The sequence below is a fragment of the Rattus norvegicus genome, chromosome 6, assembly GCF_036323735.1.
Source record: "Rattus norvegicus strain BN/NHsdMcwi chromosome 6, GRCr8, whole genome shotgun sequence".
In the NCBI taxonomy this organism is placed as follows: domain Eukaryota; kingdom Metazoa; phylum Chordata; class Mammalia; order Rodentia; family Muridae; genus Rattus; species Rattus norvegicus.
The window spans coordinates 100,440,617-100,466,552 of record NC_086024.1 but is presented as its reverse complement, the minus strand read 5'-3'; the positions used below and the strand labels follow the sequence as shown (position 1 = coordinate 100,466,552).

The 25,936-nt window shown below is 45.0% G+C and overlaps 1 protein-coding gene across 13 annotated transcripts in view; it reads right to left on the bottom strand.

The window, feature by feature from the left end:
- Syne2 (spectrin repeat containing nuclear envelope protein 2) overlaps window positions 1-25,936 on the bottom strand; it is a 313,636-nt gene that overhangs the window by 119,812 nt on the left and 167,888 nt on the right. For all 13 annotated transcript variants that reach the window (NM_001427326.1, XM_039113258.2, XM_039113264.2 and 10 more), the window contains 10 exons: window positions 21,552-21,817; window positions 19,297-19,465; window positions 17,272-17,427; window positions 13,797-13,937; window positions 11,500-11,682; window positions 10,720-10,857; window positions 7,068-7,253; window positions 5,062-5,184; window positions 3,494-3,676; window positions 788-919 (listed from right to left, as the gene is read on the bottom strand). In NM_001427326.1, coding sequence (NP_001414255.1) covers window positions 788-919; window positions 3,494-3,676; window positions 5,062-5,184; window positions 7,068-7,253; window positions 10,720-10,857; window positions 11,500-11,682; window positions 13,797-13,937; window positions 17,272-17,427; window positions 19,297-19,465; window positions 21,552-21,817 — 1,677 coding nt within the window. The remainder of the gene's footprint in view (window positions 1-787; window positions 920-3,493; window positions 3,677-5,061; window positions 5,185-7,067; window positions 7,254-10,719; window positions 10,858-11,499; window positions 11,683-13,796; window positions 13,938-17,271; window positions 17,428-19,296; window positions 19,466-21,551; window positions 21,818-25,936) is intronic.

Sequence of the window (25,936 nt, the reverse complement as noted above, 5' to 3'; positions counted from 1 at the left end):
GCCTATGTGTGATTTCCTTTATTTGTACTTACACAACATAAGCTCTTTGAAGTCCTGAGCTTTTAAGTATTTGAAGAAACTTGGTCACCCTACTGAGCTGCTCCCACTGGGCCTGCACTCTCAATTCAGCAGTAACAGGCTGTGTCACCTGAATATCTCTCAGACTTCTCCTTTCAATGTTAAGCAAGTTACCTTCAGTCTCCCAGCTAGTCCGTGTCTGGGAGTCTTGAGTACCACATTAACTGCCTGCCTGTGTCCATCAGGTGTCAGGAAAAATATGCAGCTCTCATGGCCTTGGCCTCTATCATGCTATTTCAATACAGACATACCAACATAAAAACGAAGACTGAAAAGGCCCTATCCAGAGAGATTTATGGCACTAAAAATATAGTCCTTCATTATATCAATGTTCAGAGGTTTACTATCACTGAAGTCCAGCCTACCCACTCTGTCCAACGCCCCACATCAGCTTCTTGGGCACAGAGAAAAAGCAAACCAAGACGTGCCATGCTTATAGTATGGGCACCCAAGAAGCCCCACACAAGGACTCAAAAGCAAAAAACCTACCCAGTTTCTATAACCAGATCTCAAGTCCAAGGATTGCAATGGTAAATTGATGACACCATCTAACCACGTGTCACAAAATAAAAATGGAAAGAACATTGCTGCTGTTGGGGGAAAAAGCTGTCAGGCACAACACCGTCATGCTACAAAAGTCTGTAGACCTGGGGTGGGGGGTAAAGTATGAGTCCACGGATGGACGGATAGATGAATGGATGAGACACACCTGTAACGATGGCAGGTCGGCCACTTGGTCCTGTGACGTACGTTCAGGGGAGTCCTCAGCTGAGGAGTTAGCCAATATCTGCTTCAGATTGTCAATTTCTTCATCACATTCAGCGGTCTGCTTTATGACAACCTAGAGAACCCACAGAAGGGTCACTGTTACCCTAAGTAGCACACATCCTATTTCCACTGTACCCCATCTCCATTCCCCTGAAGTATGACTGTGCACCCACACAGACTTCAATAGGAAGCAGACGCTTTTCTCAATAAAAAATTATATTATTATTTTGTATTTATTTAAGCATATATGGGAGTGGGAGCTGTAATGGTGGAGGTCAAAGGACAACTTGCAGGCGTCAGTTCTCTCCTTCTACCATGTGTATTCTTGGATTACATGCACTGCCAGGCATGGGAGCAAGTGTCTTCACCCACTGAGTCACCTTGCGGGTGCCCAGAGTATCCCCCTGTAATCTATATTTGTATTCTCAATAAACAAAAGTTCCAAATACAGTTATATTCTACATTCCAGATACGACCTGAATTTATATTCAAAATTTAGATGGCGAAGTTTGCCACACTGGAGCCTAATCTTCAAGCTTCTCTAGATTCCAGGGCACCCCAGCAGGGCGTGAGGCACAAATCAAATTAAATGATTCTCTGTTCTGATGTATTTCTTTCTTTAAAAAAATTTCATCTATTTATATACATTAATATATATTATTTAATGTATGAGTGTTCTGTCTGCATATATGAAGGCCTCAGATCCCATTACAGATGGTTGTGAGCCACCATGTGGTCGCTGGGATTTGAACTCAGGACCTCTAGAAGAACAACCAGTGCTCCTAACCACTGAGCCATCTCTCTAGCCACACTCTTACATATTTCTAATCTAGGGACCCTATTTAGCGAAACATTTTATAGCATGCTCACATAAAGTCTTATGAAATTACTGTTATGTCATATACACCATTTAAGAAAGTTTCAGAATTGTGTGTGTGTGTGATGGTCCCACTCACGTGGGAACTAAAGAAATGTCTTATATTCCAATATTTTTCATTACCAATGACTTACTCGCTTTGAAATATATGAGGGGCACATGTGATTTCCACACAGTAAAATGGAAAATGTTAACCACACAATTTGATGCCTAACATAACAAAAAATTACATATTACACACACACACACACACACACACACACACACACACACACACACACCTATATATCCTCCACCATCTTCCTCTTTCTTCTTGAAGAGGCCTCTTTAAAGCACAGTTAGGTTATTTTCCTTTCCCGACTAGAGGCCCAGAAAGATAGACAAGATTAAAAATATCCATCACATTTGATACTTTTTACTTCACTTACAAACTACGTTTTCAAAAGGTACAGTGAATACTGGTCACCTTCCCCTCTGTTGGTATTAGGAGAGAAATGACATCACTTGATTAGTAGCCAGGCCAGAGGCCAGAGGGTTGATAAGCTTCAAATCAGGGAGAATGGGGTCCCCCAACGTTAGAGGAACAGGATGTCCACTTCAATGCAAAGGGAGTTTTAGAAGAAGATACAGCCCTTCCAAAGCAAGAGACACAGTTTCTGCCCCGTGTGCCTGTGGGGTTCAAGGGTCTTTCAATGATTTCTGTTCTAGGGGAGTGGCTGTTCGCCTAGGAATATAAACTCTGATGATTCTGGCTTGAGACTGGTGGGGTAATAAAACTTACGGAGGGGTGGGGAACCCTCCTGAGAGGAATGGGAAGATGTTATCAGAACAAACTGACCCCCAGGATGGAAAAACACCAGAAGATTCTAGAATTAAAACTCCTGCCTCATTGCACAGGAACTAACCCTGACACACATGACTCTTCGGTCTTCCACTGACTGACTCTTCGGACACAGGTCTCCCTGAGACATAGACAGCCCTGGGCTACCTATGCCTGGTGTTGGGGAATACACTGAGCATTTCATCCACAGGAAGAGTGATTGAGGTGGACAGGACACTGCTGTGTGCTGCTTCCTTTACAGATCTGCAGTCTCCAGAGGCTGAACGGCCTCCATCAGGCTTGAATTCTCTTTCCCTTATTTCACACACACACAGGTCCTTTTAACAGCAGAACTAACAGACACAACAGACAACAGAATGCTGATGCTCTCAACCAAAGCCAAGGTTATGGAACGTGGGGTGGGGGCGGGGGTGGGGGTGGGGGATGGACACGGACTTATTTACTTATTTAAACTAAATGCCACCTCTGGAAAAACAACTGCTTTCAATTAAGCTTGAAAACTACAAAGGGTGGTTTTTGTTTTTGTCAACTTGACACAAGCCAAGTCAGGGTCATCTGGGAAGAGTGAATATCAGATTGACCCATAGGTAAGTCTGTTGGGCATTTTCTTGGTTGACGCTTCATGTGGGAGGGCCCAGCCTATAGGAGTCAGTGTCACCCCTGGGCAGGTGGTCATGGATAGTAAAAGAAACTTGGCTGAGCAAGTTAGTAAGTAAGTACTGGCTCCTCTATGGCTTCTGCTTCAGCTCCTGCCTCCAGGTTCCTGCCTAGGCTTCCCTCAATGGACTATGACCCAGGATATGCCAAGCTAAGTAAACTTTTCCTCCCCTTTATCAGCAATAGAAGCCAAAGGGCACGGAGCATGCGGCCAACTTTTACTGGACATTTTCATGCACTAAGTTAACTCGTGTCATAAACCGAGCGCTCACCTTCAGTAACTCGTTTTGTTCCTGAGTCACATTTTCCAAGAGTTTCACATCTTGTAAAAGCTGGCTTGTCCTCTGAAACACAGGCAGGGGTCTGGTTCCCGTCTGGGGTAGCCTCAGCTCCACTTGGTAAGTCATTATCTCCGCGATGGTCTTTTTCATGGGATGGATGTTTTCCAGTATGACCTTAACGGCAGCAAGGAAGACCAGTACAGGAATGAAAACAAAAACAAAAACAAACAAACAAACAAACAAACAAACAAACACCTCTCACACAAAAGCCAATGCAAGTTTACTTGGTGCAAATTAAAATATTTATAATATTAGTCTTCGATATGTAATTTCAATTACAAATACTTTATTTTTAATTGTGAGTGTATGCACGTGCTGGGAATCCAACTCAGGTCCTCCCCAAGAGTGATATGTTCCTAACCATCGAGCCATCTCTCCGGCCCTGTAGTTGTGATTTTTAAAGCATTTCCTTAATTCAGATTTGAGGTATGGTAGTGGTTAAGGGTCATGTTTGGGGAAGGACCTACTTTCCAAACACTACATCATCAGTAAGACCACCAGTTCCTAACTTCTTCCCTTCTCCTCTCTATATGGGATTGTGACTTAGTTCTGTATGCTGTTACTAGACAGGTCCTGAGTCTTTCAAAGCAACTGTACAAATCCCAGGGCTTCCTGCAGGAGTTCTTAAAAAAAAATGCTCCCTGAATCGAACACAAGTATCTGGCCAAATTAAACATTATTACCGACTTCATAGCTAATGACCTCATTTCACCCGAAAAGGGAAGTACTCTAACCTCCATTCCACAGGCAAGGAAACTGGGTTCCCAGAAGGAAGAAGATCCAATTAAGTTTAGACTGCATGGCAGGGAGATTTGAACTCAGGTCTCCCTGATCTCAAAGTGCCTGCTGGAGATCACAAGTCTGTATATTTGCTGGGATACTGAGTGTGGTTCTTCATAAATTATAACTTAGCTAATGGACTCAGTACTGACAGAGAGAGAGAGAGAGAGAGAGAGAGAGAGAGAGAGAGAGAGAGAGAGAACACCCAGGAAGCATTCAAAGCCAGCAAATATGATTGCTTTGATCAGAAACTCCCCACCGGCTCACAAAAGCGCTCAAGGCCTTGGGAGGGCTAAGCTTACATGATAAGGTAACCTGCAGAAAATTACTGTTGCAGAAGGAATGCTATAAATACAATTTAGATGATTTTTATGACACTGTGATTAAGAACACTGGCCACTCTTCCACCTAGGATGTTTCCAGCACCCACATGGTGGCTCATGACAGTAATTCCAGTCCCAGGGGATCCTACACTGACTTCTGGCTTCCTAAGGGCACTCTGTGCATGTGGTACATAGACATGTTTAGGAAAACACTCGTATACATGCAATAAAAACTCAAAATATTTCAAAGATATTTTCACATGTATTAACAGTTATTTCCAATCTCATCTGTATTACTTGAATGGACCCAACACATTGGGTCAAACTCTATGGTTACATATTTTTAGGCAGACAATATTAGTTTAAAAAATGCTTTCAAAAATAATTCATCCATACCTCCCCATGCTTGAGATGTTCTTCAGGTGGAAAATCAAATATTTCTTTGGATAACAGGATGGCTTTGATCTTTGCAACCTTTTTCTCCATTGATTTAACTTCAGACTCGATCGCGACCACATCCTACAGTGGAGACACGAGACACGCCCCTGTATTCCCTGCTGTACATTAATAATCTGTGACCCACAATATGCTGTTATTAATTCTATTCTCTAGCCTCTTACCTAACCAAAGGGTATTTGCCACTTATCCTGCTTAATAACTAAGTTTCACACACATAAACCATTGAATGGCTTTTAATAGAAAATGCTGGGCTAAACTGCACTAGAAAGCACTGGGGAAGCCAGGCATGGTGGCACACGCCTGTGATCCCAGCAATCAGGAGGCAGAGGCACGCAGATGCCTGTGATTTCGAGGCCAGCCCAGTCTATAGAGCAAGTTCCGGAACAGCCATGGCTTTTTTACAGAGAAAAACCTTGTCTCAAAACAAAACAAAACAAAACAAAACAAAACAAAAAAGGCATTGTGGAGTCAAGATATTCATTGGGTCACTTTTCAGTTGCTCGGGAAAACAGAAGTTGGCATGCTTCCAAGCCAGCTTCTAGACTAAACTCTCGAGTGTCTACAAACTCTTTAAATTTATCTTTGGAATGTGTTTAAATATGCAAACACAGTAGGTCTGGCATTTTGGACATTCCCATCAAGCAGAAAAAAAAAAAAAAAGATAAAGTCACCCTTAACAAGAGAAGCTGGAAAACTGCTGGGGTTTTCTACCCACCCCCCAGTGAGCTCCTGCAGAGCAGAGAGCTGCTGAGTGATGTCATAACCTCTCGGATTAATTTCAACTCTAAATCTCTCGTCTAATGATTAATTTTCTCAGTGTCAATGTCTCTAACTGGGCCAAGGGTCTTAGAGGAAAGTGCTAGGAGAAGTTGAGATGTGTGAAGGCCACCGACAGGGTGACGTGCTCTGAGCAACCGCGAGCGCTCGGGCCTGGGCTTAGAGGTCAGGACGGATCCGACATAAGAAGAGGATGCAGTTGACCAGAGAGGCTTTGAAAATGAGGACGACGGAGAAAGGCTGAAGGCTTAAAATTACACCAGCCGGGAGACACACAATACTGAAGAAAGTGTTAGCAGTCTGAAAGCAACAGTGCTAAAGTACAGTAATTACTTATAGAAATAGCTAAATTATGACACGTGAAATTACATTAAAATGTATTTACTTAACATTATTATTATTATTATTATTATTATTAAATTTGGTTGTTTGAGACAGGGTTACTCTCGTGTAGCCTTGGCTGTCCTAGAACTCATTCCATAAACCAGACTGGCCTCAAATTCATAGAGATCCACTTACCTCTGTCTCCCAAGTGCTGGGATTAAAGGCGTGCACTACCGTTACCCAGCTTAAAATGTATTTTTTTCCACCTACTGTTTAAGAATCTGTACCAAACTATAGAACGCATGGTAAAGTCACCACCAAAAATCACAGAAGCACGCTACGGCTTTGGGAAAGCGGTAACTAAGAACTGACCCCAGGCATCGGTCAGGGAGAGAAGAATAATATAAGTGTATTTATCAGGATTCTTCATGCCCGGAGCTAGACCACTTCTGGGTGAAGGATGGGGACATGAATCTTGCCGTAGTTGTACAAAGTAAAATGTAACCCAAGAAAACATCAATAAAAATTCTATCTGCTTACTGTGCTTTTGTAGGATTTGGGGGTGATTCCTGGCAGAATGTGCCAAAGAACAGTACACAGTACACAGTACACAGTTCACAGTACTCAGTACACAGTCACAGTTCAGTTCACAGTACACAGTACTCAGTACACAGTACTCAGTTCACAGTACACAGTTCACAGTACTCAGTACACAGTACACAGTTCACAATACACAGTACACAGTACTCAGTACACAGTTCACAGTACTCAGTACACAGTACTCAGTACACAGTACTCAGTACACAGTACTCAGTTCACAGTACACAGTATCCGTCACTTACGTCTGCCACCTGCTGGGCGTGTGGGAGGGCCTCCACTATCTGCTGCTGTAAAGTTGACACCTGTTCACTTAACTCTTGGATGGTCTGGATTAGGTCATCTGTTTCAAAAATGATCGACAGATCTTCTAGGTCGGTGAAAATTGAATGTAGAAGGCTGTGTTTCTGCTCAGAATCTTCCAGAGCCATCTGGATAAATAAGAAGAAAAGAGGGAAATGCCAGTTTGATGAAATGAATCCATCAAGTTCAGATCCAAGAGAATGTAATGAACGGTCTCAGAAGCTCTAGGTCCCGGGCACTTCCGTGTTCAGAACAAAACAATGAGCGCTTCTAGTGTCAGCGGGGTGGGGGGTGCCGGAATGTGTCTTGAGCATTTGCTGGCAGGCACCCCCCATCAGATAATAAATGTTGGTTGTCTGAAGGGTCCAAAACTTCCTGGAGCTGGCTTGTTGCACGGCAACAGCTGACACGGAGAAGCAACCCAGGTATCTGTTAGATGGTAAAGGGGTAAGCAGGTTGTTGCAGTCAATAGAGCATCACTCAGCGATGCAAAGAGACAACCACTGATGGCTGTGGTAATGGGATGACGCGCAGGCACATCGTGCTAAGTGGACATCGAATTCAGACAAACAAAACTTGGTTAAAGAAGCTGCTATGTACCTCAGGCTGGATGCGATCCTCCAACCTAGCCTTCTAAGCACAGTGGATTGCTCCTGTGCCCAGCAAAACAAACTTTCTTATGTTAGGCAGAGAATGCTTTCAGTCATTTAAATAAATTTTTATACAGGACTAGTTCTTATACTGCCCATGTGAGGATTTACTAGGATCCACTGTGTGGGAAATAAACCCGTGGATTCCCTTGCCTTACTTCCTCTGCTTAGCCCAGTCACTTAGAATGTCCCCCAACAGTTTGAGAAACTCATTCACACTTAAGACACACATCAGCACAGGGGAGCAGAAATATCCTTTCTCCTGAGCTCATGGCTTGCTTTAAATCATTTTTTAAATCTCTTTTATCTTTGCAAACTCTCAAAATTGATGAGGTCCAGGGTGCTGACGTGGCCCACTTGGTAGAGAGCTTGTCTTGCCTGTGAGAAGTTACAGTATCTGTCACTGGTGTCGCGGAAATCTAAAGTAGGTGTGGTGGTGTGGCAGAAATCCTTGTACTCAGGAGTGGAAACAGGAGGCTCAGAGGTATCATACCAAGTTCATAGACAACCTGGGCTGCAGGAGACTGCCTCAAAAACTAAACTAAATTAAACTAAACTAAACTAAACTAATAAAATGGGGGGAGGCAAGGCTGGAGAGCGGAGAGGAGTAAGAGCAAGAACTGGCTGGTCTTGTAGAGAGCCCACTTCAGTTCCCAGCACCCACATGGCTGCTCACCCTTCTGTTAACTCCTGCTCTTGAGGATCCAATGCCCCCTCGTGGCCTCCACTGGGACTGAACACACAGTGAACTTAGACACGCAGGCAATATACTCATAAAAATAAATAACTCTTTCAAAAATGATGAGTCATAAAATTGACTTAAAATAGAAAGCTAATATGGTCTAGGGATGTAGAGAATCACCCAAGGTGGGTGGGGAAGTGGGAGATGAGGGCAAAAGGAATCAGAAGGAAAAGTGGGCGAAAACAGACAGCGGGTCCCATAGGACAAAAATGTGCCACCAAATCTCAACTGTCAGGGAGGAGAGGCCAGTCCTCAGGAGAACATTGTGCTACCTTAAATATATAAAGGACTTAGACCATCTTTGAGGTCCGGTTACTATGGAAACTTATAAAACAACTCCTTAGTGACTCTTTCTCAGGACCTAATAATGAGAGAAAGAAAACCCACCTTTGTAATCCACCCAGACACTGACCAGACACTGGACAACCCCTGGCAGCCATGGCCCCGAGAAGAGAAACACTTCCATTGGCTCTGTCTCTCTGACTGGCACAGAGAGAGATGCGCAGACATCTTCTGAGGCATGGCGTGTTTGACCTGACTTCTATTTCTTTTTTTTTTAAGATTTATTTATTTATTTATTTATTTATTTATTTATTTATTTATTTATTTATTATATGTGAGGACACCATCGCTCTCCTCAGACACACCAGAAGAGGGCATCAGGTCCCATTACAGATGGTTGTGAACCACCATGTGGTTGCTGGGAATTGAACTCAGGACCTCTGGAAGAGCAGTCGGTGCTCTTAACCACTGAGCCACCTCTCCAGCCCCCTGACTTCTATTTCTACTGCCAGGTTATTTCTTACCATAAGCATAGCTGCTTAAAGCCAAAGACATTTATATGGCTATGGTCCAGGGCTCGGGCCTAGCATAGTTGGGCTTCTACTCACAGAACCACAAGGCTGCCCCTGAGAGGTCATCTGAGGCACAGGGGTTAGAAGCTTCCCTCCCAGCTGAGGAGAGGTTGTTGTTGGTTGTTAGGGAGAAGTATCTCCTTCTTTACTAGTGTAACCTCTGACAAGCTGCCCGTGCTCCTGTTAATACCCCACATACCCAAGCTTGGCTTGTTTGTTTGGTTTTTGTTTTACAGACATGAATGTAGGAGGGGGCTTGCTGGAAGATAAAGATTTTCAGTGGGAGAGTAAAGGGGGTAAAAAGGGTAATAATGGTGGTGAACATGACCAGAATCATTATAGACATGTGTGTATAGAAGTGTCCAAGCGCAAATGAAAAACAAAGCCACCTAGATGGGGCCTTGTATGTAACTCAGAAGGCAGAATGTTTGCCTCGCTTATATGAAACCCTGGGTTTAATCTCAGCTCCACATAAAGAAGGCCAGATGGCACATGCCAAAATCTCTACACAGGGAAAGCAGAGAGGCAAAAGGCTCAGAAGTTCAAGGTCAGCCTCACACATGGCAAGGCCTAGGTCAAGCTAGGACACAGCAGACATCTTATAGGTTTTCTTTCAGATTCACTTAAACTGTTGATGATCGATCAACTGTCGGACATAGGGTAGGTGTTAGAGCCAGAGGTTGCTCTCAACTTCTAGAAGCTACTCTGGAGACCTGTTCCCACAATCTTATCAATACGGTGGCTATATTCTTCAAGGCAGCAGGAGAATCTATAGTCTGTTACTCGGACTCCTTGGCGTTGAGTGCTTGTGACAGGTAGTACAGTCATGAGAATAACCATCTTGTTGCCTTAGCCACGTGACGTGACCTAATGGACAATGTGGCCACCTCGTCTCATTCATAAGACTGACCATCACCTTGCCTTGGCCTCGTGACATAACATAATGAGCAATGTGGCTACCTCACCTCATTCCCACCGGTGCCTGAATACCAGGAGAGGGGATCACACAGATCCTGTACCCAGGCAATGAGAAAAGTGGTTATCATTTTAGAATTCTGTGAGCCTTCAACACCATCTAGTATAATGACTACCTCATAGGTGGGGGAAACTGAGGCCCATGGGATATAGAATAACTATAGCATTAAAAGAGATACGCTACAGGACAAGAAGACCCAGAACCTGACTTCCAAAGTCTGATTTCTAATGTCTGCCACTATCCCAAGCTTCTCTCCGTGTCTTAGCATGGAGATGGTAAGGATACATTTCAAAATGGATGGTGAAAAGCCCAGATGCTGCTGATCAGCACTCTGTAGGTTCTCTGACTCGGAGTGAACCCCGGAGGTCCTACCTGAAGGGTGCTGGCACGGTGGCTCAGGGTCCTCGAAGAGTCATAGCAGGCGGGGTTGGCCAGCAAATGACTGGTCTTTTCTATCCACGCCTCTGTACTCTTCAGAAGGTCACTGTATTCCTCCATCTTGACCGTGGCCTGTGGGAGGAAGAATGGAAAGCAAGTGTGTCAGAGTGTAGCGATTGGGTGGGCTGACCCCTGGGTGGGGAGCTAGCTGCTGTTGGTCAGTTGCATTCCAGGCCTTTTGGGTCTTTACCATGGCCAAGGACAGTTCCACCTGCTTCCAACTTGTCCTCAACAGGTAAAAAGGGTTTAAGGAGTTCTGTGGAGCCTGGATGAAGGTTCCCAGTCAGTGCTCTGACTAGCCCAGTCCCATTTCAGCCTCGTTCTGAACACAAAGCTTGTACTTTCAGGCCCTGACCCTATCATATCCCATTTCGGGATCCTGTCCTAACTGGACCATGCTCGGCGCTCACCAAGCTTAGCTACTATTTTGGAGTAGAGAAGGACCGTGTTCCCAAATGGCACACTGCATTCTCACTGTCAGTCTTCCAAGGCTCTGGAGACAGTGCGGCCTACATGCCTACTCCTGGGTCTTCATTCACCCAGGGAAACACGAGTGCCTGGACTCCTGCTGAGGTCTGCCATCTAGAGCAGGGGAGGATGGGTGGTCACAACACGACAGGACTGGCTGCCTCTGACTGTCACCCTTCGTCTGACTTTGTTTGAGCCCTTCTCGGAACCACCATTCGGTGCAGATGTTCGTTTTCATGTCTGCACCTTGTTGAGCTGCGAGGTTCTGGACTCTGCTCTCTGGGATACTTGCTGATGTTGCTGGAAAGGAGCCATCAAGTTATCCATCCATTCTTGAGACTGTCCTGGGTCCTGCTCAACCAAGTCCTGAACCTCAGAGTCCAGTTCATTCAGCTCGGAGTGCCAGATGTCGAGCTCGTCCCATATTTTCTGGAGAAGGAAATGCTAAGTTAATTTAAATGAAGACGCCATGAGGGGGTAATGACTGGTTTGCACATGGCACTGGCACTTGGCAATGCCAAGACAACATCATATGCATACTGGTTCGTTCACAGCCGGCAACCATTTGCTGTCTAAACTGGGACTCACTTTCTAATTCTAAGCATATCCACTTCAGTACAAGGGCACTATCACAGGACAGGAAGACCTGGATGGTAGCCAAGGATAGTTAATAGTAGACAAAGTCCATTGAGCCCTAAGTGAGAAAAAGCCAGGAGGTTCACCAGAGGTTTTAAAAAGGCTATTTAACTGGGAGGTGATGATGTAGTCCTTAGTCTCAGCTTGTGGGAAACTAAAGCAAGAGAATTTCCTAAGATCCAGAATTTTTGGCCAGCCTGGATGGCAGTGAGAATTCCAATGCAAATACAAACAAAAATAGAAAGGGCAATTTAGATTTATCTATGTATACATGCATAAATACACATACACACATACACACATACACATACACACATACATACACATACATACACATACATACATACATACATACACACATACACATACACACATACATACATACACATACATACACATACATACATACATACATACATACATACATACATACATACATGGATCCAAAAGAAAACTTCAAGTGCAAAATTAAAATTAACAATGTCTATTCCACAGGAATTGGCAGAATGTTGGAAAGTTCTCAACATGCATTAGCTTTCAACAGCTGCTCTTGACTCAAGAAACTAATAGGTTGAATTCAAATCAGACCTTATGTGGGCAGAGGGAGAGCTCAAGGGTAAAATTTTCAAATCTCACCTAGTATTTGTATAATAACAAGCCTGGGAAAACAAAACCTGATTTGCAGGATCTGGTTCCACTGCTTAAGAACCAACACTGGCCAGGCCATGGTTGCACATACCTTTAATTCCAGCACTCGGGAGGCAGAGGCAGGCGGATCTCTGAGTTTGAAGCCAGCCTGGTCCAAGGAGTGAGTTCTAGGACAGCTAGAGCTACACAAAGAATCCCTGGTCTCGGAAGAAAGAAAGAAAGAAAGAGAGAGAGAGAGAGAGAGAGAGGGGGGGGGGAGGGAGAGGGAGGGAGGGAGGGAGGGAGGAAGGAAGGAAGGAGAGAGAGAGAGAGAGAGAGAGAGAGAGAGAGAGAGAGAGAGAGAGAGAGAACCAAGACTATGTCTAATAACAATCCAACTTTGCTGTGAGAGGGCATCCTAAGTGTAGCTGGAAATACGAATTCACAGCAGGTGCTACCTTGGGGATGTAGAAGTAGAATATTGTTCATCTACATTTTTACCTAAAAAGTTATTCCCTAAGCAGTTTCACAACGGAGATAAGAGTGTTTTCATGTTCTCATTTAACCTTGGCAATCTAAAGAAAAACTTATTAATTCTCAGCCCTAACCAATTCACTTTTTACTTCAGTCTTCCCACAGAAAGAACCTCACTGTCTCTTTATTTGTGGGAATTATTTCCCAGTTTGAGGCTGTCAGGAGTCAGGGCAAGTGCCCGGACAGCAAAAGTCAAGAATAACGCTTCCATGCGCCTGAGAGTTTATGCCTCTTTCTCTGATGCTCCAGTGATCTGTTTAGGTGAGTGAGTGAGTGAGTGAGTGAGTGAGTGAGTGAGTGAGTGAGTCTGTTTCACTCTATCACTTCATCCCTCTGTCTGTCTGTCTGTCTGTCTATCTATCTATCTATCTATCTATCTATCTATCTATCTATCATCCATCCACCCACCCACCCGGGATAGGACCTCAGTCCGTGCTGGCCACAAACTCCCTGTGTAGCCAGGGATGACCCTGATACCCGTCTCCACTTTCTGAGTCCCCTGACTACAGACATGTGCCACCATTCCCTGTTTCATGCCGTGCTGGGGCTCACACTCAGGGCTTTGTGTGTGCAAGACTAGTACTCTACCAACGGAACTACATCCTCAGCCCCAGTTCCGGATCTTAGAGCTTCAGATCTATCCAAAAAACTCATCTTGGGCTGACTGAGCGATTCATGTCCAGGGTTGGGGGTACAGGGGTGAGACAGAATACCACGTGCTGGAGCTACTTTAAGGGGTACAGTACCTTTTGGATTTCGTGAGCTTCCTCAATGTTTCTGCTTTTCTGTTGCAGCATTTTTTCAATGCATTGAAGCCCGTTGTTAATCCTCTGTATTTTCCCCCTCATGACACTCGACGGTGAGCTCTTAGAGACCTCACTGCTCACCTATGACAAGGGAGAAAGTCACGGTTGGTGTGTACAGTTTCAGCTCTCCACTCTGAACAGTACTCACTTTTTTGACTTGAAAATATTTTAAAATACCATGGGAGAGGGCTCCAAAGAATACCGTTAATGTGTTTAGTAACAGGCTCGATGAGCAGACTAGCCTGTCTGTTGTCCCGGCCTTTTCTTTCTTTTTTTTTTTTTTTTTTTTTTCGGAGCTGGGGACCGAACCCAGGGTCTTGCGCTTCCTAGGCAAGCGCTCTACCACTGAGCTAAATCCCCAACCCCTGTCCCGGCCTTTTCAATATAATCTAAGAAGATTATTCAAATAAGTAAAGTTTATGTTACACTCAGAAGCACTGCTGAGGGGCTCTCTGAAGCATCAGGTGATCAATAGGAAAGAACTTCTAAAAGAAAAGGCTTCCTGACACATGCTGACCTTCGTAAGAAAGTCTTCTACACGGCTCTGTCGAACACGATCAACTTTAGTTTTAGGCCAATGTAAAACAAATGTAATCCCCATTTTCCTGTTCAGCTGGGAAAAACCTCCTCAGGCTATTTCTTAAGGATGGAGAGGCCTGACTTTGTCTCTGCTGTTTCTGGTGTGTTTTCCTAGCAGCCAGAACTCTAGCCACTGAGCACAACAATTTTTTTTTAAATCTAAATGATTTTCTTAAAAAAATAATTTGTGCTAGGAAAGATTAAGAGTATTGAATATATTGTTTTTCCCAAGGCCTGGCCAGTGTGTTTTCTTATTTTTTAAGCTCCTGTTGATAAGCAGCCATAAGATATCCACATAACACTATCCACACAGGTTGAGGCAGAAACTACCCCAGTGCAGATAAGGATGTATTGGTAGAAGTTGAAACCCGGGCTGATGGCTAACTCAGTGCCAAGCCCACACAACCAAAGTGTTGGTAGAACTTAACCTGAGAAGCCTCCGGGTCCCAGTGGCAAGCTCTTGTCATACAGTGAGCTGGTGATTCCTTCATATTATATTTTTATTCATAGGCCATATACTGTAATAAAGATCATCATTTTAAATACCAATTTAATATTCTAGCCTTATTTTATGTATAAGAGTATTTTGCGTCGTGTACGTCTGTGTACCACGTGGGTGTGCCTGGTGCCTGAGGAGGCCAGAGGAAGGCATTAGATCCCTTGGAACTGGAGAGAGAGGAGATGGTTGTGAGCCACCATGTAGGTCCTAGGGAATGGACCAGGGTTTTCTGCAACAGCAAGTGTTCCTAACCACTGAGCCATCTCTCTGGCCTCTAAACTCTCGATTTAATCCTGTATACATTTTTTAAGTTAATTAATTTTTGCCCATATGATACAGTAGCAGACAATGAGGTTACCTGATATGGGCAGTGACTCTCTTGATTGAAATTCATACTACCATTTAGATACACTAGGCAAGACTATGATGCAGGGGTAAGCAGCCGTCTGATTACAGACATGATACCGTATGTAGCTGCGGTCTGGACCCATGGACTTCCTTAAGACTCATGACCCAGTAAAAGTCCGTTCCATTTGTCACAAACATACAAGTTCACAATGGAAAACTTCACCCTTAAACATGAAAAACTTTTTTTAATTATCAACTTGCTTTGTAAGGCTTTCCACATAAAGTCATAAAAATAACACTGAGTTCCTCTCAAAATATTTGGTAGTGTCAAAAGAAGAAATAATGGCAACCCTTAAGCAAAGTTCCAAGAGGTTGGCATGTTGCCTTAGTCAAGGTTTCTATCCCTGCACAAACATCATGACCAAGAAGCAAGTTGGGGAGGAAAGGGTTAATTCAGCTTACACTTTCACATTGCTGCTCATCACCACAGGAAGTCAGGGCTGGAAGTCACACAGAGCAGGAAGCAGGAGCTGATGCAGAGGCCATGGAGGGATGTTACTTACTGGCTTGCTCAGCTTGCTCTCTTATAGAACCCAAGACCACCAGCCCAGGGATGGCACTACCCACAAGGGACCCTCACCCCTTGATCACTAATTGAGAAATTCCTTACAGCTGGATCTCATGGAGGCATTTCCTCAAGTAACATTCCTATCTCTGCGATAACATCAGCTTGTGTCAAGTTGATGCACAAAACCAGCCAATACATATGTTAAATCAAAATATTTGTTCTAATACATTAGGAGATTGTGTGCTTATATACAAATCACATGTTCTGAGAACATTCCACCATGGGATTAGTTAATGACACATGATAGCATCTGAGGGGTTTGTTTTTCCTTTATTTGTCTCACTCTGAAACCCAAGCAGGCCTCCAATACACGACAATCTCCTGCCTTAGCCTCTGGGATGTTGACATAACAGGCGTGAGCCATCGGAGTCAACACTAGTGTCTAAGTTTGAAATCTGATTCCTGTATGCAAATCCATTTTATAAGAAAATCTATATAGCTCTATATATCCATATGGTTGGTTGTGTACAGTATAACCGACTTTATTCTCAAGCCGCTTTAAAAACAAAGGTAATCCCCACCTGTCTACCATCTAGGCAAACCCCAGTAGCTACTTCCTATGAGCAGAGAGCCCTGGTTTTCTCTGTGATGTTTCTAGTGTATGTTTCTAGTGGCGGTTTGTTTTACTTATCAAAGTATGGGAATTCTAAGCTTTAAAGACAAAACATAAAACCCTCCTGTGGAGAGGGGACCAAACAATTTCTCATGTTCGTCTGAAATGGCTAATGAAACTGTTTTGCTGAGCGCCCCTGTTTCCAGCACAATGGAACAGTACACACCCTCCCTTCAGACCTGCATGCTAGGTTTTCCCAGGATGCTTTGTGAGAACTCCATCCACATCACCATTAAAAAGACATTACATGCTGAAATGCTATCAAGTGAGCAATGAAATCTATATTCCTACTGCCCTTGGTTGTTCTTTCACTGTTTGAGGGAATTTTTTTTTCTTCACCCCCACCCCTACCCCAGGGGGAATATTTTTAAGGCAAAATATTATACAAGCCCCCAGTTCTTAAAGATCTTTACAATAATGTAAAAACATAATAATAACAATAATAATATAATAATAATAATAGCAAGCCAAGTTAAAGATAACATGAACTATTAAAATGTAAAGGGGGAAAAACTAAGACAAGTGATGAAAAGAAAAAGACAGATGGTCTGAAACTACAGTACCTACCGAATTTATTTCTAGCATGTTTATCTCACTACTCAATACATAAGCTGCATAAAACCAGGCAGAGCTGGAAGTAGGAAAATTAAAAAGTGACAGTCAAAGGATATTTTCTTATTTCCATTCACCCATCCTGATAACAACAGCACGTACACACGCACGCACAGTGCACACACATCCTCACTACCTTCTCGTCGGCATCTTCTAGGGCTCTCCTGCACTCTTCCGCCTGGGATTCGACCTCCGCAGGGACGATGCTGTACATCTCGGAATACTTGATGCGCAGTTTTTCCATAATGCTCTCAAAAGTCAGCTTGCCTTTCTGAAGAATGCTCCGTAGCTCCTAAAACCATCAACAGAGTCTCAATACTTACAGAACCTGGGGGGAAATTTAGCCGTAAAGAAAAGTGAAAGTAGGTTTCTGGGGTCCTCTCAATTTAAACAAGCCAGCTTTACATGACAAAACCTCCCTATTGATACAAGCAGATTAAGCCCTAGAGATAGGGGGGTTTAGTCAGACGATGCTTTCTAATTTGTAAGGATCGAACTTGACAGCTCTTCGTGGTGTCAGACCCTTGTGCTAGAAAGACATCAGAACAGCCTCTGCTTCTCCAGTGCCTGTAGATAGACTGGATCTCAGTAGCCTCCAATCAGCTAAAACGTAACAAGCGGCCAGAAGTTTCAAAGGTTTTTCCGTGTTGTGTGTTGTTATTAACTTGTTGCTATTTCTACTTCTTCCTACATTATCATCATAATGAGTCAAGGCCACCGAGAGCCCCCTGCTTGAAGCAAAAGTGTCTGTTTCATGTAATTAGACAGCCAGGCAGAGCCCTACTCCTTTCAAAAGGGAGGGTTACAGTTCCTGGTAAAGAATGTAGGTTTCAGGAGATAAAAAGCGCTCTGAACAAATGGTCCATTGGCTGTGGCCTAGAAACAGAATCTGATCTGCGTTCTCCTGCAGCAGTTATAAAGGAGAAACTCATCTGTTTGGGAAAGCTTCCCAAAGGCTGAGTGGAAAACCTACTTATTGACTTTTCTGGGCTTTTGTGTCAGTTAGCTCTCTAGTGACTGCTGAGCAGTCCCGAGGAACCATTCCCAGTTTCGACCCTGTGCCATTACACCCTGCTCCTGGTTTCCGTCCTCAGTTGATGGACATCTAGAGAGGGAAAGTCAGGGCAATGTGGTGTAGTCACAGGCGATGCGGCATCCGGTTTTCCCCACCAGGTGGATGAGAGGTGTCAGTCCACAGCTCCTGACTGACACAATGGCTTCTCCACAGAGAAAACTTTTGGGGTACAGTAGGCTTCCCTTTGCAACACTATAACCAAGGGCTGTGTGGTTAACAAGATTAGATTTTGCATACAATCCCCATAGTTAAGGCTGGAAGGACTGTTGGGTGGTTCAGAGTACTGGCTGCTCTTAGAGGACATAGGCTCAGTTTCCAGCACTCACCTGGCAGCTCACAACCAAATGTAACTCTGGTTCCAGGAGCTCCAACAAGCAAGCACACACACAGCCATAAAAATGAAAAAAAACACGGACCAAGAGATGGATCAGTGGTAAAGAGCTCTTGCTCCTCCTACAGAGAAGCTGACTTTGGTTCCTCCCACCCACACGGAGACTCACAACCATCCATTCCTCCACTCCATTTCCAGGGCATCCAACCCTCTCTTCCAGCAGCCATGGGCACCAGGCACACACGTGGTGCTCATACATGCATATATTTAGGCAAAACACATACATGGAATATTAAAATAAGTAAACTTTAAAAATTAAATTTAAAGTTTTTTTTTAAAGTCCCCAATGTCGTTTTTGTACTACGAATAGGATGAAAGATGACTCTGAAGAAATGAGCTCTCAAAATGACCTTCCATGTACGCGTGGTGCCTCTCAGAGCTGAGATTCATGCCCATTCAAAAGAAGTGAAGTCCTCATCTGTGGGCCGAGGCCTCTGACCACCAAACACACTTGAAGCATGGTTAGCAATAATAGGGCTGTGAAGTTCAGAGTGACCTCTCTCCCCGCATGGCTTCAATTCCCCTCCATTTTCTAACCATGTCCACCCCCTCACAACTCTGCACACAGTGTACGCCCTGTGCACTGACCTCCCGTCTCCCTGGACCGCCCCTCCAACTCTGGCTAATGAGCTATCTCTTCCACAGGACTCAAAGGAAGACTCAGCGACTCACGCCAACTCTTCCCTCTTGCTTACCTCAAACTGCTCTGCTCTTTCTGGATGGTCTTCTAATGGCAAGTTTGGGAAAGAAGCTGAGATCTGTTCAAATAAATGTTTCACATCTCTTATTTCCTTTATCAAAGTATGCCGTGCCTGGATTTCGGTCTGGATTGCTTCCTTATTCTTTTGAGCTGTCTGAAGAAGCCTGGAATTACATCAAAATAGAACTCATAAAGAATTCACAAAAGAACATTGCCCTCCCTAGCAGAAAAATACCAGTTTTTTTTTAATTAATTTATTTATTTCATTTATATGAGTACATTGTACTCAGACACACCAGAAGAGGGCATCGGATCCCATTGCAGATGGTTGTGAGCCACCATGTGGTTGCTGGGAATTGAACTCAGGACCTCTGGAAGAGCAGTCAGTGCTCTTAACCGCTGAGCCATCTCTCCAGCCCAAAAAGTACCAGTTTTTACTGACTTATGGTCAAACATACATCAAATACAACCAACAGTGTCCCCAAAACTCTCATCCCCAAGTATCCTCTCTGCATATTCCAACTACCATCTCTGGCTTCCATCTGTCCCACATGATCCCACATCCAGATGAAGGGACAAGTGTCATCAGCCAGGGGTGGGCTTTTTAGGACAGACCACGCCCACCAGCTCATTTCTCTTCAGCTGACCCATTTCCGGAAGGGGCAACTGTGTGTGTGGTGGTGGTGGTGTCTTTGCCAAGAACTATTTGGTATCTGTCCTGTGGTAACACAATAGAAATCTAGACTCGGTCTCTGCTCTCCAGTTCTACTCTTCTCGATTTCTGTACAGAAAGGAATACAATCAGATCACTTGTTTGCTTTTCTCTTTTTGAAATGGGGCTTCACTATGTAGCCCCCGACTAGCCTTGAACTTACTTCGATCCTGTTCTTTTAACCCCATAAATGCTGGGGTTATAGGTGTGTGTCACCACACCTGGCCCAAAGTCTGTTCTCACACTTGACCTAAGGCCTTACTCCTGAGAGAGTGCTCTTGCACTAAGAGCAAGTCTCTTTTCGGACTCCTGAATAGCCTCCCGTGTGTGTGTGTGTGTGTGTGTGTGTGTGTGTGTGTGTGTGTGTGTAAAAGAGTTGTCCATGTGACTGGGGGGCTGGGACTATCTGCTTCACCCTCCCCTGATCCCTAGAGCAGGGAGGCAACTGAAGGCTGAGTTGACCATGTTTGCTTAAATTGGTCCATGTGACCCCCAGAAGCATGGAAACAGCTAAGGTCCGAGTGCCTGGACTGCTCAACAGGAGAAGTACCCACAGGGCCTGTGTCCAGGGAAGCTGCCCCATTCTCACAGCCCTGGACCCACACATCTTTCCACACTGTTCTCCCTTTGTCCCCTTATATATCTTCCATTGATGAATCAGCAAACCTAAGTGTTTCCCTGAGTCGTGGGAGCTACTAAGGAAGGTTCTGGAAGAAGTTCCAGTAACCAGACAGTCAGGAGCACGGGTGACGTCCCACAACTTGTGGCTGGCACCAGAAACAGGGAAGCTTTGTGAAACTGAATGCTCAAAGTTTAGAATTTCGGCAGGTGGCTACATCAGAACTGCAGAGTGGATGCCAGCTGAGAAACGCTCAGTGTGTGCGGGGTTGGGGTGGGGTGAGACCTGGGGGAGGGGGAGACCCTCACCATTGGATGGAGATGCTGAGTGCCCGAGAATGAAGAGGAAACTGCTCCTTCCCTTCTGCCACTGCATATCCACTGCTGTGGCTTTCACAGTAGACACAACGGAATCAGACGGAGCTTTAAAGGATCTTTAAAGGGGTTTACTTAAACATATTACGGCATATCAACGTATACATTATCAACCTGTATACGTTATACAATCTGCTGACCAGCGACTCAGCAGAATACAATACTGTGTCAGGCACTGGAATATCAACAGTCGCAGTGAAAAAGCAAGGGGAAAGGTGAGTGTGTTTTCTGCTGCACGGTGAGATTAGACTTTCACGTTGGTCTTTATAATTCCCCACAATCGAAATTCCCTACAGTCAATAGGTATCACCAAAGTGCAAAACCACACACATTTGAGGTTAAGGGTGTGCAAGCTCTTCCCACAGTAATGGAGACGTGTGTATTTCCATTACAATCATTCACTTCTTCTGTCCCCTTGTTTGCATCCTTGTGGGCGTGGATTCTGTTGTAGCGTTTGCTATTGTCTACTTTTTTAAAAAAAATACTTTTTAACTTTGAACAGAAGCCTTCGTTTCCTTAATAATCCATCTCTATACAAATCTCACCTGTTGCACCGTTCTTGCATAGACCTGATCTCCTCACGTGCCGGGATGGTCTCCTCAGCCTCGCTGCCTTCGGGAATGTTCTGGATGTTCCTCACACGCTGTAGAAGCAGGACCAGCAGCAGCTGCTGCTCCTCCACGCTCTCCTCGTGCTGGCGAAGAGAGTCCAACAGCTGGCAGAGCTCCTCTGTGGGAGCTGTATCCTTTGCTTTGGAAACTTCTGGAAGGTCCTCCTGAAGATCCTCTAGAATTATTGCTTCTCGTTCAATCTAATTGAATGAACGAGAACAGAGACAGCATGAAGATTTTGAGATCTGAAATCTACCCGGTGGGCACGGTTTTTGTACATCCTCTCTTCAAAGCGTTCCTAATGCCTATCCTGGTTCAAAGTCATTATTCGCTCAGCATAGCTGGGAACATCAGTCCTCTACGATCAAGAATCCTGTAGCTCCCAGCCACTGCCCATGTAGCTGCGTGACTCAGATGAGGAAATGCTATTATGGACAGGCTGGGGGAAAGCTCTTGACTAGAGTGATTTATTTCCCCTTGAGGCTTCAGTTGGTTTGAACGGTATTCCCACGAGGTCTACATGAGGTGGTTGGAATGGCCCCGCCATGAAAGGCTGGGCTACTGCTGGATGTGGGAAATTTCCTACAAGTCTCTTTGACTTCACTTTGAATGTCTACACCATGCTGTAAAACTAGGTCTGGCAATTCTCTGTGAACCTGACACCTTCCCAAAGGAGAGCCACTCGGATCACGGAACCAGCTGCGCTGATCAACCACTGGTGTGTGAAAAACGTAGAAATACATAACTTATTACAACGCCTACCTAGAAACTAGGAATTCTACCAGCCTGGACTCAGAACAAAGACTTGGCAAACAGCCTCAAAGGCCCCTGAATAAGGAAGCTCTTTGCTCCCACCCCAAGCCTTGAGTTCATCCCCGTTAGCCACAAGACTCATTTTATCATTCTGCCCTAACTCTATGTTCAAACAGCGGCCCATCTTGCCACTGCAAAATACCACACCAGACAACAGCGCTTACGTTATCTTGCTGACTGACATGGTGAGCAAGGCCCTGGATGTACCAGAGGGTGAGAAATAAAACCCATGAAGATGCCAGAGCCCTAACGTCAATTACCGTAAGCTCCCAGAGTCCCCAGAGCCTAAGGCATACTTCTTTCCCAGTGTGAAGGTCAAGTGAGCCAATCTTTTAATGGCGACAAAGAGAGATGTCACGGGCTGGGGCTTCTTGCATGGTGGAGATAATATATGTCACTTACAACTACCGTTCAAATCCATTATGAACAATGCTTCTAATGTTGTCTGGGGGGAAATGAGCCAAAGCATGAGGAACAGGATATGGTGCCTGCCCTCCTGTCTTAGGGTCTATGAAAAGTGGGGTCCCGGGTTGCTATGATATACACGGTGCAGAGGGAGACCGTTCCCACCCTAAGAAATCCATCTAGAGAGTATGTGCTTCCCACTGTCTCAAACCATGGCATGACTGGAAATCCTGGTTCCCAGGCAGGCAGCTACACCTGGACTAGAGAATGGGATAGGCCATTTCACACCTCCCCGCTTAGAAGCAGCAGGCTAATAAAGGAACAGAAATGCCAACAGGAGGGCTGGAGAGATGGCTCAACAGTTAAGAGCACTGACTGCTCTTCCAGAGGTCCTGAGTTCAATTCCCAGCAACCACACAGTGGCTCACAACCATCTGTAATGGGGATTCAATGCCCTCTCCTGGTGCATCTGAAGACAGCGAGAGTGGACTTACATATATGAAATAAATAAATAATTAAATAAATCTTTAAAAAAAAACGCTGACAGGAGACTAATGGTAGAGCTAAGGTTTCTAAAATTATTGGGGTTGAGCCTCATGTGTAACCCAGAATGCAGTCAGGTGTCACTTGGTGTGATGGTCACAAATGAACAAATGGATGACTGCAAAGAATATGAAACAGCCTCTGAGGCCATTTCTGTCTGCTTCCTCCCACCTGGCGCCACTTTACAAAATCAACCCCGTGCTGGCGAGCCCACTCTCAGGGCAAAGTTGCTGTAAGGCTGGGACTGAGACACAAAGCCCAGCCAGCCAGCACACAAATGCTCAACCTGTGAATGGGCAACTGTCATCCAGCCACCCAACAGTATCCTGCTCGGGTATAAAAACAAACACCACAGGCATGAGGGAATGTTCAGTGACGATGGAAGTGTGCTACATTTTTATTTTGTTGGTAGTCATGTGACCGTATTAACCAAAACTCAGCAAGCTTCATGCTGAATTGATAAAGTCCCTGAGCCAGGAAAACAGTCAGAATAATAGGCACTGCCCTTGAAAAAGTCTCTGTACCATCTGGTGACTTTCCTGGGATGTAAAATCCTAATAAAATTTAAGGTTCATCGTACAGGTGAAGAACCATGGTAACACACACACACACACTCACACATGCACGCACACACACACACACACTCACACACACATGCACATACACACACTCACATACACACACATGCACACACACTCACGCACATGCACACACACATGCACACACACTCACACACACACTCACACACACACTCATGCACATGCACACACACTCACACACTTATACATGCACACACACTCACATGCACGCACACTCACACACACACTCATGCACACGCACGCACACTCACACACACTCATGCACACACACTCACACACTCATGCACATGCGCACACACACACTCGCACACTCACACATGCACACACCCACACTCACACATGCACACACACTCATGCACATGCACACATACCACTCACACATTCAAACACACACACATACACACACACATACACACACGCACACACAGTAAAGGAGAGTGAAGTCTTGGAACCTGAAGAATCAGGAATGAAGGAAGAAGCGATGGTGGGGCCCAACAGTATGAGATGATGCCAACTTCCTATCCCCAGTTATCTCTAAAGAAATCACTTTGCTCCGGCACTTGATGCCCCATTGCATCAAGACCCCCCCCCAAGGCATAAAACCATTATTCTAAAAGTCAGTTCTAGCTTCCTCTCCATGGCCGTGATAAAAACACTCTGACCAAAACCAACCTGGGGAAGGAAAGGGTTTGTTTTGTCTTACCCATTTATGACCACAGTCCATCACTGAAGGAAGTCAGGGCAGGGAACTGAGCTGTTTCTCCTGTGCTCTCGGGCTCGCTCCCAAGCTCACACTCCTCACTGGCTCAGCTGGTTCTCTGACACAGCCAGGGGCCTCAGCAGGCTGGGCTAGGCCCACCTCTTCAATTACCAATCACAGCAATCCCTTACAGACAGCACCACAGCCCAGTCTGATCTGAGAACTTCCTCTGTTGAGGCTTCCTCAGATGAGGACGCTGTGAGAAGTGGGCAGCTGGAGCTAACTAGGACATCAATAATGACAAGTAGCTTTAAAAAGTAAGGTGTTGTGTTGAAGGGGAAAAAGTCAAATCACTGTCTTCTTCCTGACTAATGCTATGACATCACCTGCCTCAAGCTCCTGCCAGCAGGAGCCATGACAGACTGTACTCGTGCACCCTGAGCCCAGATCAACCTTTCCTCCCTTCAGTTGCTTTTGTCAAAGTATTTTATCACAGTGACACAAAGGGGCCGGCAGTGCCAGCTAGCAGAATCTTGCATGGCTAGGTCTTAGGTAGGTACAGGGAAGGTACCATTTTTAGTGAATGAATAAGGGTTCCATTAAGATCATACAACAGGTCAGGGATACAGGTCAGGGGCAGAAAGCTTTCCTGGCATGCACAAAGCTCTTGGTTTGTTCTCTAGCAACACACACACACACATCCATACTGGTACCCACAACCCACACGATCATGTATCCACTGACAGACACAGATAGCTGTTAACCTAGAAGCTCAGTGATTGAACACAACATGTAAGTTTCCAACCTCTCTTGTCACCTGTGAACTCGGGCAAGTGACTGAATATTACTGAGTTCCACTGACTTTATGTATTGTTGCTAAAACATGTACACCCTATCCCCATTCCCACCAGGTTCTAAGGAAAACCCCTTCCTCCTGAAGTCTGGGGACCCTGAGTTTACTGGGCTTACTTACAGAGCATGAAGAATTACTGACAGGAACCTGGCTGACCTGGTGCTGAAGTCTTCACCCTGCCTGGAGGATGGCTTTAGGATCACCGCACAGATAGAGCCCCTTCCCCTAGTCTTCCCAGCCTACACACTCTAGCTCCTCCCCTAGACCCTGAGGACACAGGCAGTTAGGGCAGAAAAACACAGAGAGTGCCTGGAAACTCTAGCTTGGGTTAAATGACCCTTTCTCCACTTGCTCCTTGCAGGCAGGAATGTCAACGGTTGGTCGGAACTTTTCCTTCCGGGAGGGG